At 32.7% G+C, this 18,201-nt stretch overlaps 1 protein-coding gene across 1 annotated transcript; it reads right to left on the reverse strand.

Moving 5' to 3' along the window:
• Positions 1 to 5,570: 5,570 nt before the first annotated feature.
• Positions 5,571 to 16,346, reverse strand: LOC136226410 (uncharacterized). Its single transcript, XM_066014876.1, has 13 exons — positions 16,052 to 16,346; positions 15,797 to 15,961; positions 15,552 to 15,647; positions 15,287 to 15,454; positions 15,114 to 15,182; positions 14,937 to 15,033; positions 14,734 to 14,836; positions 12,375 to 12,579; positions 11,683 to 11,796; positions 10,378 to 10,509; positions 9,892 to 9,972; positions 8,973 to 9,089; positions 5,571 to 5,743 (listed from the first exon to the last, which is right to left on the reverse strand). The coding sequence occupies exons 1-13, from the start codon at positions 16,166 to 16,168 to the stop codon at positions 5,666 to 5,668; spliced, it is 1,542 nt and encodes a 513-aa protein (XP_065870948.1). The 5' UTR covers positions 16,169 to 16,346; the 3' UTR covers positions 5,571 to 5,665.
• Between the last annotated feature and the right edge of the window lie 1,855 nt (positions 16,347 to 18,201).

The following is an 18,201-nucleotide window of genomic DNA, read 5'->3' on the forward strand; positions in this document are numbered from 1 at the left end:
ATTTAGCTTCTTCTAAAGCATTTCAAGTGGTTCACTTTAAGCGTCAATTTCTCATTAATCACTTGTCCGTTTTGAGTTTATAATATACCATTAAAAAGATCGCATGTCATAGAATACGTTTACATATTTCAAGTTATTCTAAATTCTATTTATCCATTATGTATTTAAGTCTCAAGTTGACAAAAAATAACAAACCAAAAGTTGTTTATAATTTGTTTTGGATATATATAATTTATAAAAATAATTTTAAATTGATTATATATATTTAATATATATATATATTATTTATTTATTTATTACATCATCCGGTTCGACCAATCCGAGCCATCCGGTCCGACCAAGTGACCTGTGACCCAGTCACCAATCCGGTTTGATGTCCGATCCGGTTCTGATAACATTGATTTTTTTCTCTTCTTCTATCTTTTAACCTATTATAAAAGTTAGTGTTGCAGATTTGAGAGATAGAATGGATGGGGATTGAGAGTTAATATTATGGTTTTTGTAATTAGTTGTTACGGAATAAGCAAATTTAGGGAGTTGGTGAGCCACTTATAAAGTTTAAGGAGGTAATCTACTTTTACGGACAAGTACATGGAGTTGATGATACGAAATAATCTACTTTTAAGGGGTCAATCTACTTTTATATACAAATTTATAGATTATACAAATTTAGGAAGCTAATGATGTATTAGGCTTTATAACAATATAAAAGTTACTATAAAAAAATATATATAAAAGGGTAAATCGTGTTTATAAGTATTTATTGTAATTTTATTACTATTATTAATAAAGGCGACATCTAAAAATATAAGAACAAATTGTTCGTGTTATTTTTGGGTTTGTATGTTAACCCGACTCAAAAGTTTGTGTCAATTTTTTGTTAATCCAAAAATGACACGTTACTTACTAAATTAAATATATATACTAAAATTATGTATCGATTTTGTGTCGTGTAATTGGATCATATATACTTTTACGACCTCTATTTAGAAGTACAATAAATAAAAAAATTCAGACGCATTAGAATGCAATTTTAAGTCAATTATAGTATCTAGATGAAATACATTGTAATTCAAATCAGCAGTCCCCTTTTTTACCATTCTTGTGGACTCAGAGATAGACCTGTTCATGGCCGGGTCTAGCGGCTTTTATCTAAAAATGCTCATCTCAAGTCTAGTCCGTTGTTAATTTAGGTGAGTTCGGACCGGACTGGGTTTAGACTTAAAAATCAAATTCCAAACCCCAACAATATAAGCCCGCCTAAATATAGATGTATAATTTTTAATATAAAAAATAAAATTTATATTTAAAAATAAATATTAATACATAAATATATAATTTATTACTTAATATTAATAGGCGGGCCGAACTGGATCGGTCCGTGCTATTTTTATAAATCTCTGTCCAAAACTAAGGTGGGTTTTAACAAGCCTGGACTTAAAAAAATAAATTTTCTTGTCCAAATCCGGCCAAAAAACACGGGTCTAGATGGGCCGGATATATATCGGACCCGTGAACAAATCGGAGACTTGAGCACTTAAATTCACCTGAATATGTCGAAAATTTTCATAAAAGTATGGAACTTTTTTTTGTTTTTTTTTTTTGACATAAGCACCAATCGTCATTTAAACTTTGAATAATGTCTTATTAAAAGTAAATCGCACCGATGGTCATTTTTACCGATTGTCATTTAAGTTTAGATAATGTTACGGATTGTCACTTAAGTTTGGATAATGTCTCAATAAGGTTATTTAAGCTTAGATAATGTCTCAATAAAGTTAGGTAATGTTTGTTCAAAAAAAAAAAAAGCTTAGATAATGTCTCAATAAGGTTATTTAAGGTCAATTTTTTATGGTTTAAAAAAAAAAAAGTAAACTGAATATGAAATATGTGTTGTACGCATTTTAAAATGTTATTACATTAATTTAAATAATAAAATATATTAAAAATGAAGTTTTTACTTGCTCAGCTATAAAACATGTCCTTTCTAATATTAGAACTCCATAATCCAATCTCAGTCATTTTACTCTTTTACAACTGAGTGATTAATTGATTACATTTGTTTAGAGGACTATCAAGACACTTTGAAAGTTTAAAAAGATTAGAATAAGATGAAGGGCAAGTAATGCATTAAGTTTTTTTTTTTTTTTTGTAAGTCTCGGCGAGATCTACTCCTGGAACTATTTTTCAGGGTTTAGTTCAACACACCCAGCTTCTCCAACACACACCGAATGGAACCAAAAGCTGACACACGAAGCCTAACTCCCTTCTCACACCTATACCTAACCTTAAACTATCTCTAACCACAAATTAGTTGGGTTAAATACATCACTAGTCATTGAAATTTATATGGTTATCTCAAAATAGTCACTCAATTTCAATTTGTCTCAATAAAATTACTCAACTTTGAGTTTTATCTCAATCAGGGCCGGCTGGGCTTCTAGGCAACCTAGGCAATTGCCTAGGGCCCCATATATATATTATTATAGTAATATATATATGTTAGTTTGGTTAATTGGTAAAAAAGAGAGTTGGGGTAAATTTGTTACATATGTGCGATTTTAAGTTAAAAAATAATTGTCAGTTTCAATTAATGTGGAGATTGGAAAGTACAAAATATTGTCATATTTTATTATTTTGGAAGGATAAAAAAAGCCCCACTCAATTGACTAAATGTTAGTAAGTAGATCATAATCTCCTCTTTTTGTGTTTGATCACAGACTTGGAAAAGAAAACATATTCAATTGTTATCAGTTTTCTAACGTTTAAAAAATTGAAAAGACAAGGTATTTATATGCATCAGTCCTTACAAATTGAGTTCTTTACAATTAAATTTCTCTACTACAAGTTCTTCTTTATATTTACTTACAATTGTGCTCAACTATAATTATTCTAATCTGGTTCTCTTACATTTGCAGAAAGAAGTTTTTCAAAATTAAAGTTAATTAAAAATTATTTACGTTCTACTGTGTCACATGAAAAATTAAATAGATTAGTTTTATTGTCTATTAAAAATGAGAGATTAAAGGATATTGAATATAAAAGTTTAATTAGTGATTTTGCATTTCAACGGGTTAGAGCAATTTTTAGATGAATATTAAATTTGTAATTTCATGTATATAAATATATATATTTTTTTCATGTATTTGTAAAAGTTGTAAGGTATTCCTCCGCCAAAAGAGATGATGATATTATACTTAAATACATCTATTTATTTTTATAGTTTTGCTTGTATATAAGGGCCCATATTTTATATTTCGCCTAGGGCCTCAAGTAGTCCCGAGCCGGCCCTGATCTCAATTAGGTCACTATGACGATTTCAGTGATTAAAAAACATCAAATGATGATATAAGTGATACGTCAATATGAGACAACTCATATTTCTAACCGAAATGACATATGACATCCATATATACGCCACTTGTCTATTACGTGTCGATTATTTTTATGAAAAAAACTAAAATTTAGTTTTTTTCATAAAAATACCCGACATGTGGTTGTCACATTTCGTTTCGGCTAAAGATTTGAGTTAACTCATATCGACGTGTCACCCATGTCATTATTTCGATGCATTTTAACCACTAAAATCAACGGAGTGACCTAATTGAAACAAAACTCAAAGTTGAGTGACTTTATTGAAACAAATTGAAGTTGAATGACAATTTTAAGATAACCATATAAACTCAGTGACCAGTGATGCATTTAACCCTAAATTAGTTGGATGAGGGAGCATGAAAGTTGAGGGAAGTTAAGAGGAAGTTAGAAGGAAGTTGATGAAGTTATGGAGGTTAGGGAAGTTAAGTGAGGTGTCAATTGGTTAACAAAAAGTGGGTTGGCTAATCACCTCAAATACTCTCACTAAAATGCTATAAATAAAACTCCAATTCTTCACTAAAAATCACAATTTCAACACATTAAAAACCCTCCTAATGTCGGCCAGGGTGATATTTTAACTGCTGAACTGTGGGGGATACATGCTGGTCTTAAGTTAGCGTTGGATTCTAATTGTCGTAGGTTGATTGCGGAGTCTGACTGTCTTCAGGCGGTTAGTTTGGTTAATTCAGATACACCTCTTCATCACCCAGCTTGTGCTTTAATTCGGGGTATTAAATCCCTTATGTCTCGGTTTGAGAATATTACGGTGTGCCACATCTACAGGAAGTGTAATAAGTGTGCAGATTTCCTTGCCCGTTCTGCTATCGGTCTGGCGCCAGGTATTACGGTGTTACAGACAGCTCATACCTTGTTATCTCATCTTCTTTATGAAGATCGTGCAGGCAGACCCTGTTTGAGGCTTCTGGCTTCTTGATTTTTTTTTCCGGTTCTGTTGCTGTTTGTTCTTGTTTTGTCTGTTATCTACCAAATAAAAAAAAAAACCTCCTAAAGTTATCTTCCAAGTTCTTAAGTTCCAATGCTTAGTTTTTAGTTTTGTTCTTTTTAATTTTTAATTCTTAATTCCTAGTTCCGATTTCCATTTTCTAGATTGCCTTAGCATCAATTCAATTCCTTAGTAGTTCTTTTTCAAATTCTTTTCATTTAATTTATCATTCTTAAGCCTAGAATCATTAATTCATTAACTAGAATCACATTTCAATTATTTTTTCTTACTTTTAGTATAATCTGCCCAATAATTTTCCAAACCCGTTTCAGACCGTTTAAAATCTATTTTTGCTTTCGGTTCTTTTTAAACATTTGTTTTTAACTTCCCGAAGTTAAATTTAACCTGTCGTTTTGCCCGATTTAGTGGCCATAAACTCAGTTTACAAGCCAATCTTTGCACCTCAAATCTTTTTACAATTTATGTTTCCAGCTTTTCATCACAATTTACCCCATTTTTCATGTTTACGTTTCCAAGCATCTACAGTTCGTTCCTGTCCCAGATTTTTACGTGAACCCATTCTACACTCTCTGAACTTGATTTTAATCTTTTACTTTACTTGATTCTGTGTTCATGAGCCCTCATACGAGTCCTTCAAAGTTGAGGTCAAATCTGCCCCATACTTGCCTATTACAATTAGAAATTTGATACATCAATTTCATCCTTACCAACCAACAGCGGTGCTCGTGGATCTCAAGCCGATATCGAATTCGTCTTGCCAAAGATAACTATTGTGGATCCAAGTTTGTTGTTGAATTTAATTTTTTTTTTTATTATTGCATTTCAATTCATATGTATTGATTTGTTTTTCTCAATTCAATTGATTTAATTATGTGTTACTATAGAAATATTTCAATTATAATAATTTTCATTATTTACTTTTAACATATATTCTGACTTACATTTATATCAATAAATACACATTTTTTTTCCAAATCTTATTTCAATCTCACATTTTTTTCCTTTATTTTACTCGTCTTTAATTTATTCGCTATAGCCCTAAATAAAATTAAATCATCTAGCAAAGTTTTTATAACGGCGTTAGAGGCCCAATAGGGATTTTTTCAATACTTACGTCCCTCGCCTATCGCTTCGTTTAGGTTTTAAGTTTTGGCACGCAAATTCCATAAACTTAACCCATTATAATTGAGAAATAATTTCTATGCCACACCCGCACCCTAACTACACATGATAAGGTTGAAAATTAGCATTATTCATAAAATATAGCTAACAATTAGTAAAAGTCAAAATTTATGGACTTTTATGTAAAAAAAAACACAAATAAATTCAGACATCTTGAAGTTTGGCAAGTTGAGCTTGGCGACGTCCTAAATGGAATGCTGTGACTATCCACATTATACAGACCTGTAGCCCAAAAGATGGGACAAACTTTCACTATTGCTTTAAAAAAATATAACAATAAGAAAAAAACAATGTAAAAGTGTACCGGACCCGAAAGAGGTCATTTATGAAAATTATTGTCAACCTGTTGTAATGAGATTGTTTTTAACTATAAAGTTAAAAAAAGCCTTTTCAAGGAAATTATTTCCCAACCATTATCAGGTTGGAAATAATTTCCTTAAATAACGTCTTTTAGGGTTTTAACCCAAATGTACCGATAGTCATTAAAATTTGAAGTTTATTTCACAAAATTACTAAATTTCTTTTTTCGTTTACTTAAAATCAGTAAATTTCACATTTAATTTCAAAGTCATTCAGGTCAATGTGTATAAAAAACACTGTCCACGCTGGATATGTTTAGACTTTTATGGCTAGCGTAGCAAGAACATGAGAACCACATGTATACTATGTACCATGTAACACATCTTAAGCCACCAAAAATCAAATCCTTGTCCGACGTGACACTTAGTTGACAAAAAATCAAATCCTTGTCGAGTTAGCATTTTAGTGTGTTTTTATATACAAATGATTTTATTGAAATCAAATATGAAGTTCAATGATTTTCGTGAAAGAAAATGAAGGTCGATAACTTTTACGAGACATACCTAAATTTCAGTGACCATCAGTACCACTAACATGAAGAGATTGGGCAAATTTTCATGATTGCTTGAAAAATATAAGGCAAAAAGCATCGTACGAGACCACTGATCTTTCAATTTAGATATAATTTAGATATATTAAGTTTCTGATTTTTTATTTTTTTATCACATTAAGGCTTTGTTAATGAAAAAATCAGTTTTGGACATGAAACTCGGTTAACAGAGTGTTATTTATTTCACTTGCATTTGTGTTTTCACTATTTGACAATAGTTTTGGATGTGTAACGTGACTACACAAAAATTGTAAAAATCTTAATGAAAACGGTAAAAAATATAATTTTAAATACAAATGAGTTTTTTAAGTGAATTAGATGTTTACAACTAACTAATTTGACAAGTATGAGCTTAATGAGACAAAAAATAAATGATCAGGACTTAATGTAACCAAGTAAAAGATTAAGTGTTTAATGATGAAAGATCAGGATCTCAAGATGCTTTTTTACCAAAATATCACAATAAGAATAAATTGGTAGGGGGAGACTTGCCCCCAGTACACCCTTGTGGTGGGACCCCTCCCCGGACGCTCGCGTAGTGGGGACGCGTAGTGCACCGGGCCGCCCCTTATCACAATAAGAAAAAAATGCTCCAATTTTTCTTTAGAAAGTTCAACAAATGAAGTGAAACCGAAGAGATAACATACATTCATGACCCCAATACTATAATGCTATTAACATTATCGCTTTTAAACTTCATTTCCTAACATAAAAATTCTTGAATTTTACAATATGTAGCATTAAAGTCCAAATAAAAGAAAATCCGTTAAGTTATTTAACGAAATGATACCTAAACAAGTTTGACCATGTTATTGACTTTTTTTTTTTTTTTATCTATGTGACCATAAATTATGGTCAAATCAAATACGTATTTTCTAAGTCATCATTTCGTTAATTGTTTTACATAGGCTTACTGCATCAGGAGCCCCCTAAACTTACAAAGGGTCTTGTTATCCCACTGAACTTGCTTAAACAAGTTTGATCGTGTCATTGACTATATCACTTTAAGCAAGTTCAGGGAGCCAACAGATCATTATAAGCAAGTTTAGGGGGACTAATATATCACTTTAAACAAATTAAAGTACAAATAACAAAAAAAAAAAAATCATTATTTTTTTAATGAAATGATGACTTGAACAAGTTTGAATACATTATTAACTATCTTTTTTATCCATGCCACCAACTTTAGTCAAATACATATTTTTCAAGTCATCTTTTTGTTAAAAAAATTAGCGGATTTTTTTATTTGGAATTTAATGTTAAATAATGTGAAGTTTAAGAAATTTTATATCACCAAATAAAGTTTAGGGTTATAATATTAATAGCACTTTAGTTCAAGGGCCATAGATGTAAACAAAAGCAAAGAATGAGAAAATGGGATTCAAGAACTAAGGAACTCAGCTCTATGTCGGCAAATTTTTTGACAAATTGATCCAAATTTTATAAATTTTTGGTATTAAAACTGATTGTATCTTGAGAGAATTTGTCGAAATTTAATAACTTAAGGACTGAGTTGATACCTAAACTTCGATTTGGACTAAACTGAATTTTTATATCACCAAATGAAGTTTAAGGGCCCTTATATTAATAGCAATAGCAATTTAGTTAGAGGGCCATAGATGTAAACAAAAGGAAAGAATGAGAAAATGTGATTCAAGAAGACTAATAGGGAATTAAGGGTCAAAATGGTCTCTAAATCCGCGGTATCAATTTAGCCTAAATTAAAGTTTGGGTATCGACTCAGTCCGTAAGTTGACAAATTGGCCCAAATTTTATAAATTTTTAGTATTAAAACTAATTGTATCGTGGACCTATTTGTCAAAATTTGCCAACTTAAGAACTGAATTGATACCTAAACTTCGATTTGGACTAAACTGGATTTTTGTATCACCAAATGAAGTTTAGGGGCCATAATGTAATAACACTTTAGTTCAAGGGCAATAGATGTACACAAAAGCAAAGAATGAGAAAATGTGACTCAAGAACTAAGAAGGAACTCTATTGGACTAATAGCAAATTAAGGGTCAAAATGTTCGTTAAAAGGGGCAGTCATATCAAATTAAAGTTTGGGTTCAAGTTGTCTGTCAATTTTTGGTATTAAACTTGGAATTAAAGGTCAAAATGGCTCTCGACTGGGTCAGTTTAGCGCAAATCGAAGTTTAGGTATCAATTCAGTTTGAAGTTGAAAAAACCCGACAAATTAGCCCAAATTTGACAAACTTTTAGGTATTAAAACTGATTGCTTTTGCGCTAAATTATCAATTTTTATCAACTTTAGGACTGGGTTGATACCTAAACTTCGATTTGAGTTGGGCTAAACTGACCCTGACTACCAAATTCAGAGGCCATTTTGACACTTAATTCATTAAACCGATTGTATTTTGGGCTAATTTGTCAAAATTTACCAACGGTTGGGTTAATACCTAAACTTTGATTTGGACTAAACGCATCCTGCCAAGTTTAAGGGACATCTTGACCCTTAATTTGACTAATAGGCAACCATGATTAGGAAAATATATAGAAAATGGCAGTTAAGCATACCGGTAAAGCATAGAGGGAGACAGTTGAGGTTCTTCCTTGAAGAGTGCTGAACATTAGTTTGTACATTCCTGCTGCAGTAGCATCTCCAAGACGTTGAACTATTACATCTATGCACACCTACAGTGCAATGGTAGCCATTATATTTTGAAATAAATAATTTATTACTCCCTACATTTTTATCTAACACAATGTTTTGTTCTCGTATTTTAATAAACTGTTAACAGTTTAGTCTCTTTAAATATTTGAATCATTAAACGGTTTAGTCCCTCAAATACTTGAAGGATTAAAATGTTAAATACAACAAAAGTTAAGGACTAACAGTATATTACTCTATCCATTCCACAATAGATGTTTTTATAGAGAATTTTTTTTGTTCCATAATACATGTCGTTTTGATTCAATCTATGCACATTAATTGCTTTTTACCAAATATACCCCTATTTAAGTTGCCTTTTTATTTTGGGAATAGATAAAATTTAATTAGTGGGTGCAATTAATACAAAGGTAATAAAGTCTTTTAGTTAAAATTAATTACATTTCTTAATTTATGTACCTTAACCTTAAAAGACATAGAGACTACTAAATTATAAATTGTTTATCCTTAAAAAACATCAAACCAAGCTTGTTCACGAGAATGTCTATTAAGATTATAATCGAGCTTGTTCGTGAACCTATAACTGAGCCATCTTGCGAGATTTCGAGCTGAGTTTCGTTATGCTCAAACTTAGCTCGTTTAAAAATCAGACCGAACACGGTCGAACTTTTATTGAACCGAACGTCGACCCGCTCATGAACGACTCGGCTCATTTACAGTCCGATTCAAGGCATCCAACCTCTTATCAGTTTGGTCTCCATAGATCAATTCTCAAGACTCAGAACAGATATATATAGGAATTTAACATGAAAAAGACAAACACACCTTTGCTTTGTATTTCTCTTCCTGTGAAACAACAGTGAATAGGAGTTCTCTTCCAGGCCTTGTCACCACATAAGTGACTACCTGCAAATTATTGGAACTGATATTTCATATAACACCTTCAACTTCCATGGCTAACTCATGTATATGTCATGGAATCAATTGAAATAAAAACTTAAGTTAATAGTTAAGGCTAAATTCATATTAATATCTGACACACTCCGCACGCGAATGTCCACTAGGCTTAAAGCGTGTACAACACATGCTCATCTTACCATGTATGTGTTCAAGTTAAATCAACAAATGGGGCTGTCAGGAATCAAACCCTTGATCACTTAGTCTAAGAGGCTCTGATACTATGTCATGGAACCAATTAAACTAAAAGCTTAAGCTAATAGTTAAGGCCGAATTCATATTAATATCTGACAATAGAAAAGGAAAATCGGATCAAAAGGTAAAAAGAAAAGGAAAATGAAGCATTTGACAAACCTTCCTCATAGTCTCACAAATAGCAACTGCTATCCAAGTTGGCCAAACAGCAATAGCAACCAAGTTTCCGAAGGCAACTGCTGGAGCAGAGCATATAGCTACTGTAACTCCAGCTGTAGTAAGGATGCGCCCCTGCATATATACTAGTCAAGTGAGATATAAACAGTATAAGCTAGTCACCACCAGTTGTGCACAAATGAATTTGTGCGTATATATGTAGATATATCATATGTGTGTATATATATATTAGGCTTAATAAATTTGTTGACTCCTTTACTTGGCCTAAACCTTTAACTGTCTTCCTGAACTTTCAAAAGTTCGAAATAACCTCATATTCCTGTCTAATTTCATGCAATACCCCTTAGTTTTGTGCAGTTGCATTCCATAACGCCTTATTCTTGTCCAATTGCGTTCAATAACCCCAAAATTTCAACTGACCCTTGAACTTCCAAAAGTTCCTAATTATTTGTCTATTTGGCATTTCCTTTTGGATAAATAATTTATTAATCCCCACATTTCTACTTAACACACTGTTTAGTCCTCGTATTTTAATAATACACTGTTTAATCCTTAACTTGTGTCATTTCGATAAGTGATGAACGTTCACTACTGCTGACGTGGAAACCATGTCATATTTCTGGTGTCTATTTGCTCTTGAAGTCGTCGAGTGACTTTATTGAGACAAAATTCAAAGTTGAATGATTTTATTGAGATAAACTGACGTTGAGCGGCCATTTTGAGACAAACATGAAAGTTTGATGACCACTGGTGAATTTAACCCGTGATAAATTCTCTCAGTATCGTTTGGTTGGTGATAGAGATCCATCTCCTAATAGCAAGCCTTGGCCCATGTCTCTCAAAGACCAACAATTATTCATCTGTACTCTAGGAAGAAGAAAACAGTTGTAAGGGAGTGAGGTGGCAGAAGTTAGTTATTTATGCTCTTGGGAAAAGAGCTGGTTAGTTATTTAGAGGGGAGGGTAAGAGTGAGAAGTTAGGAAGGTTTATGATTCTGTTTTGGCTCCTTGTGAGTGAGGAATTTCTCACTGGAGGGTGCTAGTATAGTGCTCTTTTCTATCTTTCTTTCCTGTGACAGTTTTGAATTCTATAACACTCCATTCCTTCCTCTTCTATTTCTGTTAAGCTATTCTCAGATTTCTGTTTTTTAAACGATTTCTATCAGTTCGCTGAAGACTTGGGGAAGTCTTGGCGCCACACTGGGACTCTTAAGAAATAATTTCATTTTTCAGTTGTAGCTACTAAATAAACTTCCAAAAAGATGTGACTTTAGAAATATTAACATACTGTTAAAGTAAGTTGTCCAGCAAGGATAAAAACAGCAATGAAGCTATTTATCTGGGCAAACAATCTTCTTCTTCCAACGGAACTTGTAACAGCTGTGGCAATTATGGTCACTTTCTACACTCACAGAGTCAGGAAAAAAAAAAGCAATCAGTAATAGATCCTTGTAAATGAAATCCAACATCTGAAAAAGGAACTTCGTCAAATTCGGTCAAAGGTACTAGCAGCAAATTGCAACTACAAGCAAATAGCGTAAGTACGAGTTCTATATCTATTGGATTCGGTCAAAGGTACTAGCAGCAAATTGAACTAAAAGTTTAAGCTCATAGTTAAAGGCCAAATCCCCACATGCAAATGCCCACTGGACTTGAAGTGTGCACAACACAAACCCATATTACCATGTCCTGCAATTTATAAAAAAATGATGTTGCCAGGATTCGAACCTTTTAGTTCAATTAGTTACGTGACATTAGCATAGAAATATTTTAATAGCAGTGGCCACATATGAATAGGCATAGAGTACACAAGCACATAATTTTCCCAGCAATTTAAAGGAGAACCTAGTAAATCTGAAAGGAGACATATAAGTATTGGGGGAATAAAGTCATTTCTTAGAAATAGTAGAAAACTACAATTTTGACTTGGAATTTTGATCCATAATTGCAAAATCCGTATTAAAAGAAGAAAAATTGTACCTGAAAATAGAAGAACGAGGAGACAACTGCACTCAACCATAAAAATATGGATACGTATGATAAATAAGTTGAAGATAGTATTAGCCAAAATCCATCTAAGATGGCTGAAAGCTGAGGCTTTGGATTTGACGTAGGTGATTTTGGAGAAAGCATTTTGAACGATGTTTGTTCTTCAGTCTTGTTTTGCTCATCACAAGTAGCTTTACTACAAACCAAAATGCAAACAAGTTATGGGCAAAAGTAAGGACCTAACGGAACAAAATTTTGCTAGCTGACATGTTTCCTCAAAGACTAATGTCCAATCAATTGTATCCACTGGAAGTTTTAAAAAATATCATATATTAAACTGAAATATTACAGAACTTAAAGGTTTTAAAGATTGGTCAAATGAATCTGGAAGACAATTCTGTCTTAGAACGCACGAACACCAAGAAATACAGGAGAAGTTAGAAGTAAAGGTATCAAATACAAACTAAAGAATGTATTCAGAACATGGATTATTTATGGAAAAATAGACTATTAAATTAAAATGTATCACTGAAAGGAATGAATGGCTATGGACAAGGATATAACTACAAATAACTACAAAATTTCAAATTCGTACACAAACCTGCAACTATCACTATGACATATAAGCTTTGCATGAATTTCTATTGGCTTACTACATATCTAGCCCCACCAACTTGCACCAAATGCCTAATGACCCCCTTAACTTTCCAAACGACTTTTTCGCTCCCTCAGCTTACTTAAACTTCGATGGCTAACGCCTTATTTCCACGTGGCAGTACCACGCACTCTACGTGTCATTGGAAATTTAAGCAAGCTGTAGTGGCACCGTGGTGATAAGGTCGTTTTCAGCAAATTGAGGTGGTAAAGAGGTCTTTTTAAAAGTTTGGGGGGTCATTAGGCGTTTGAGTACAAGTTGGAGAGGTTGGATATGTATTAAGCCAATTTCTATTACTTAATCTTGGACACATAATTTGTACTGGTATATGATGGTTTTCTACAATGCATCTAAACTACATAGGTTAGGTTTATATCTCAATCCATGCAACTCCAACACCTTCAAACTTGTTGGGCAACGGTTCACTAATTTTTGAATGCATAAATTTGATAAGTTTTTAGTATAGATAAAAAAATAAAAGGCCGGCCCGGTGCACTATGCGTTCCCGCTTAAGCGAGGGTCCGGGGAGGGGTCCCATCACAAGGATGTACTGGGGGCAAGCCTTTCCTTGCCAATTTTTTTGGCAAGAATAAAATTCACATGCAGATTGAGAAAGCATATGCAAATGGGAATGAAGGTTAAATTGGGAATTAGAGGGCCAAACGGTTTGGAGCGTGGTGGAAGTTAGTTACAGGAGAGAGAGTTTAGTTAGTATATATAGGTGTGTTATGAGAAGGAAAAGGAGGGAGAATTCAAGTCAGCACTTTTTGAGTGTTTGGCTCTGTTCTTAGAGCAGATAGGGAAGTTTATCTTCCTGTGGGAGTTAAGACCTTCTCAACTGTTACATACAGCAGGCGGAAGAAATAGTTAGAGTTACTATTTCACCCTTTTAAGCTTTATGACCTATCTTTCTGTTATTTCAATTATTGTATTTTGGTTTTAGTTATTTTGTCGTTTAGGCCAGCTGTCCTTTTCCCTTTTGTAACCGTTAAGCAATAGCTTCTTATAAGGTCAGCAATAGCTGCGGCAATGCATAAATCTATCTGAGCTCTATTCTACATTGGGGAATTTGGAGGAAGAAAACATATAGATTTTAGAAGAAAGAGAGTAGAGAAGAAGAAGAAGAAGAAGTTAGGTAGAGAGAGAGTACAGAGAATTTGGAGGAAGAAAACATATTGTTTATATTTCTTAAGATGATCCTCACAGTACAATTGCATGAACTTATAAGCAGCTATTGCTTAACGGTTACAAAAGGGAAAAGGACAGCTGGCCTAAACACAAAATAACTAAAACCAAAATACAATAATCGAAATAACAGAAAGATAGAGCATAAAGCTTAAAAGGGTGAAATAGAAACTCTAACTATTTCTTCCGCCTGCTGTATGTAACATCAACTCAATTTAACTTTCTATTTCTGTCAAGTTCAGTGTTTAAGCTTATCAATACAATTCTATGCCCTATTTCTTGTGTGCTGTTTTTGTTTCCATCACAGATCTAAAGATGCTTTGCTCTAGCAATTAATACTGATTCAACACAAAGCATATAATCAGTTCTATTCGCAGATTCCATGCATGGCCCTATCATTCCTACACCTTCAAAAATCTATTAACAAGACATTCTAGTGACATTATATAACTATAATAGTAAGCAATAGATAATTAAATGGTGCATATAATTACAGATAGAATCTTTAACCTCATAGGTAGAAGTTCTTCAGGATGTTCAGATGCATCTTTCTTGATTCCTTTTGATGACTGTGCAGCAAGTTCCATCAATAAAGCCGCAAATAGAAGTAGAACTGCATTGAACAAGGCCATGGTTTGAGGAAACTCAAGGTCAAATCAATATTTTGAAGTTTTTATAATTTGGCTTTAAATCAATTGGAAAGGAATACATACATGGCCCCAACCAAGCCATTCCTGTGGCAAATAAAGACCCAAAAAGCTGGCCAAGTGTTGCACCAGCTCCAATGAATCCAAACAATCTCGAACCTGACTGAACATATAGAAGCAATGTCAAGTGGAGATAAAGTAAAGCCATTACTTATGGATAACACCACGTTGCATCGTACTGACCTCACTGTCCATCACATCGATTATTCTAGCCCATGTCGATGAGATAGTAATAAGATTCATCAGAGCAATCTTCAAAATGAAATAGCTAATCAGATTCTGCTTTAACATAAACTTGAAGGTACTCAGCAGCATGTGCCAGCAACCTCATAAAATCAAATAAGCAATTACCATACCCAGAGGAAGAATCCGATCCTCACAGAAATGTAAAACCAGCCATGGTCACCCCAACTGCCAGAATATTCAGAACAATCAACTTCACTGCCAGAATCTGCAGGACAACCATTCTGACTGCTATTAACTTGTAAATCCTTCTTCAATTCAGTGGATACGGAAACTGTACCCTAGGCATTTAAGTATTAATTAAACACCTAATAACGATGATTGAATTTACAATAAAAACTGGAAGGATAAAACACTCAATTTCTCGGATGAAACTACCTTAGCTTGTGGAAGTATTCCACCTGATGAAGAATGCCATAGAAAGAAGAACATAACAAGTGATATACTAAAAAACCTGTGCATCAAAAGTAAAACCTGAAATTTCAAGAAGCACCAATTAACAGACTAAAAATAGGAAAAATTATATCATTTCTATTGGCAGAACAGAGAATCAAGTACGAAAAGCAGCAACTGAAGATTGTAATAATTTCATTTACATTATCTATAAAATGTAATCCAAGTACCTTAGCTTTAGACAAATTAGGCCAAGAGAAAAGAAGCGTGGACAAAGGTGCAGCAATCAAAGTGAGAGCTAAGGATCCAATAAAGAGACCGGGTAGATTCGATAATCCAAGTGAGATCGCACCTTCGTCTCTCAATGGTAGCACCATGAAATACGCGCTTAAAATCTGCTACAGAGAAATTTGGGAAATTAGTCACAATTCGAAATTCAAATCTCCAAAAAGAATTAGAGAAAGTAAAACATTAAGAGCAATTACGAAGAAGAAACAGGAGGAAGAGTGAAGCAGAGCCGAGACTTCATGAGAGTGCACGGAGACGAATGCGGAGAGAATTGCATTCAATCTAGGATTACTCGTTGTACTTGATGATAACATTTCTGCTTCTATGGGTGTCGATTGAGAAAATGGAGATCTCAAATCAGAGTATTGATGAAGATGATCAAGTCAAAAAAATTTGGATCATCTTTCCATTAAACTTGGGAAAATTCACAAAGAAAATCAATTACAGAAGTCATTATTAGGAAAAGGTAAAATCTGCTCTTTGGAGTTTGGACGACGTATCGGACTTCGGGCGTCTTCACAGTTTGGGCCGGGCCGGGCTTTACTTTGGGAAATTTATAGGGAAATTTACATACAAATTTACATATAAATTCATTTTTAAAAAACTATTTATCAAATCATAATTTTTTTGAACTATAGCAAACTATTTATAATATGGACAATGCGTAAAAATACCCTTATTATTTATAGTCATGAATAATTTTATTTTTAATATTTAAAATGGTACAATTTTACCTCTAACGTCTAAAACAGTGCAAGAGAAATAATTCATCAAACTGTCTTATCGGTCATAAATATTGTTATCTACACTTCACATGCGAGTCATTTTTACCACTCATTATTAACAGATCATAAACATAAGATTAGACGTGAATTTTTTTAAAAAAAATTAAAAATATATTGTCTATTGTATGAGTTGGATAAAAAAAAATTAAAATAATTCGCCGAATTTATAAATATTAATCTTTAATACTATTATTAAATGGGTAAATTGCATACGTGGTGTACAACATTTACCATTTTCACACTTTGGTGTACAACCTTCAATTTTGCACACTAAAGTGTACAACCTTTTGGTGACCTCCCACTAAAGTGTACATCAGGTAATTGTGACCGGTCAACCCGAAGTCAACGCGCCACATCAGCATTTTGACTCATCTAAAAGTCAAAAAATGACCCATTTAATATGAAATTATTTTTGTACACTTTATTCTTTATATAATTACTAAAAAACACCATTTCTTGTTCCTCCATTTTTTTTTGCAATTTCTCTCTCTAAAGCTTCCACTATTTTTACCTTTTCTCTCTCTAAGTCCTCTCTCTCTCTCTAAAGGCACTTTGAAATTTACCCATCTCTCTTCATCTTCTTCACTCTTCAAATTTATTTCTTTCTCTCTCTTAAATTTTTCTACAACCTCTCTCTAGTTAAATCATAGCAACACCATTTTTCTTTCTTCAAAAAATTCTCAGGTTGATACATAAACTTGTCTTGATTTTGGTATTATTTTCATGAGAACCAATTGTTTCAAACTAGGTTAGTAAAATGAAAAAGTTGATAGTTTTCCAGAAGGAGTTTATAGAGCAGATTCCAAAAGTCTTAAGGAAAGTCAAAATTTAAATCCGACAGCATCGAGATTTACTTAGAAGTTGTTTATTTAAGAATCCTATTTCATAAATATAAAAAAATTCTCATATTAATTTAGAAGGAACGATTCCATTTCATAAGAATATTGGAGAAAGTAGCTTTAGAAAAAAAAAAAAGGGATGTGAAAACAAGGGGCAGTCGAAATACTACAGTGTTGTAGAAAGGCAAAAATTGCCAGATTTGCCAATTTGAAAACTAAAAGATGCTCAAAATAAATTAAATGTAACTGGTAAAGTTTCGGAAAAAGCTAACTTTTTTATTTGATATCAAAAGCATAATCAATTGTCCACGTCCCAACTATTTGATTATTACAGTAACAATGGAGGATAATTCTAGTTGGAGTATAAAATTGATTATGCTTTTGATGTATGAACCTGGGAATTTTTTGATGAGAGAAAAATGGTGTTGCTATGATTTAACTAGAGAGAGAAATTTAAGAGAGAGAAAGAAATAAATTTGAAGAGTGAAGAAGACGAAGAGAGATGAGTAAATTTCAAAGTTCCTTTAGAGAGAGAAATAGGACTTAGAGAGAGAAAAAGGTAAAAAGAGTGGAAGTTTTAGATAGAGAAATTGCAAAAAAAAAAAATGGAGGAAGAAGAAATGATGTTTTTTAGTAATTATATAAAGAATAAAGGGTACAAAAATAATTTCATATTAAATTGGTCATTTTTTGACTTTTAGATTAGTCAAAATGGTGATGTGG

This window comes from Euphorbia lathyris, chromosome 4 (genome assembly GCF_963576675.1).
Source record: "Euphorbia lathyris chromosome 4, ddEupLath1.1, whole genome shotgun sequence".
Classification (NCBI taxonomy): Eukaryota; Viridiplantae; Streptophyta; class Magnoliopsida; order Malpighiales; family Euphorbiaceae; genus Euphorbia; species Euphorbia lathyris.

Bases quoted from the DNA above. Each gene is read 5' to 3' on its own strand.
- LOC136226410 (XM_066014876.1), bottom strand. From the start codon at position 16,168: ATGTTATCATCAAGTACAACGAGTAATCCTAGATTGAATGCAATTCTC. The intron at 12,580-14,733 runs GTTAAAGATTCT...TTTGGTTTGTAG, and splicing joins GAAGAACTTCTACCTATGAG to TAAAGCTACTTGTGATGAGC. The intron at 9,973-10,377 runs GTTTGTCAAATG...AATAATTTGCAG, and splicing joins TTTGTGAGACTATGAGGAAG to GTAGTCACTTATGTGGTGAC.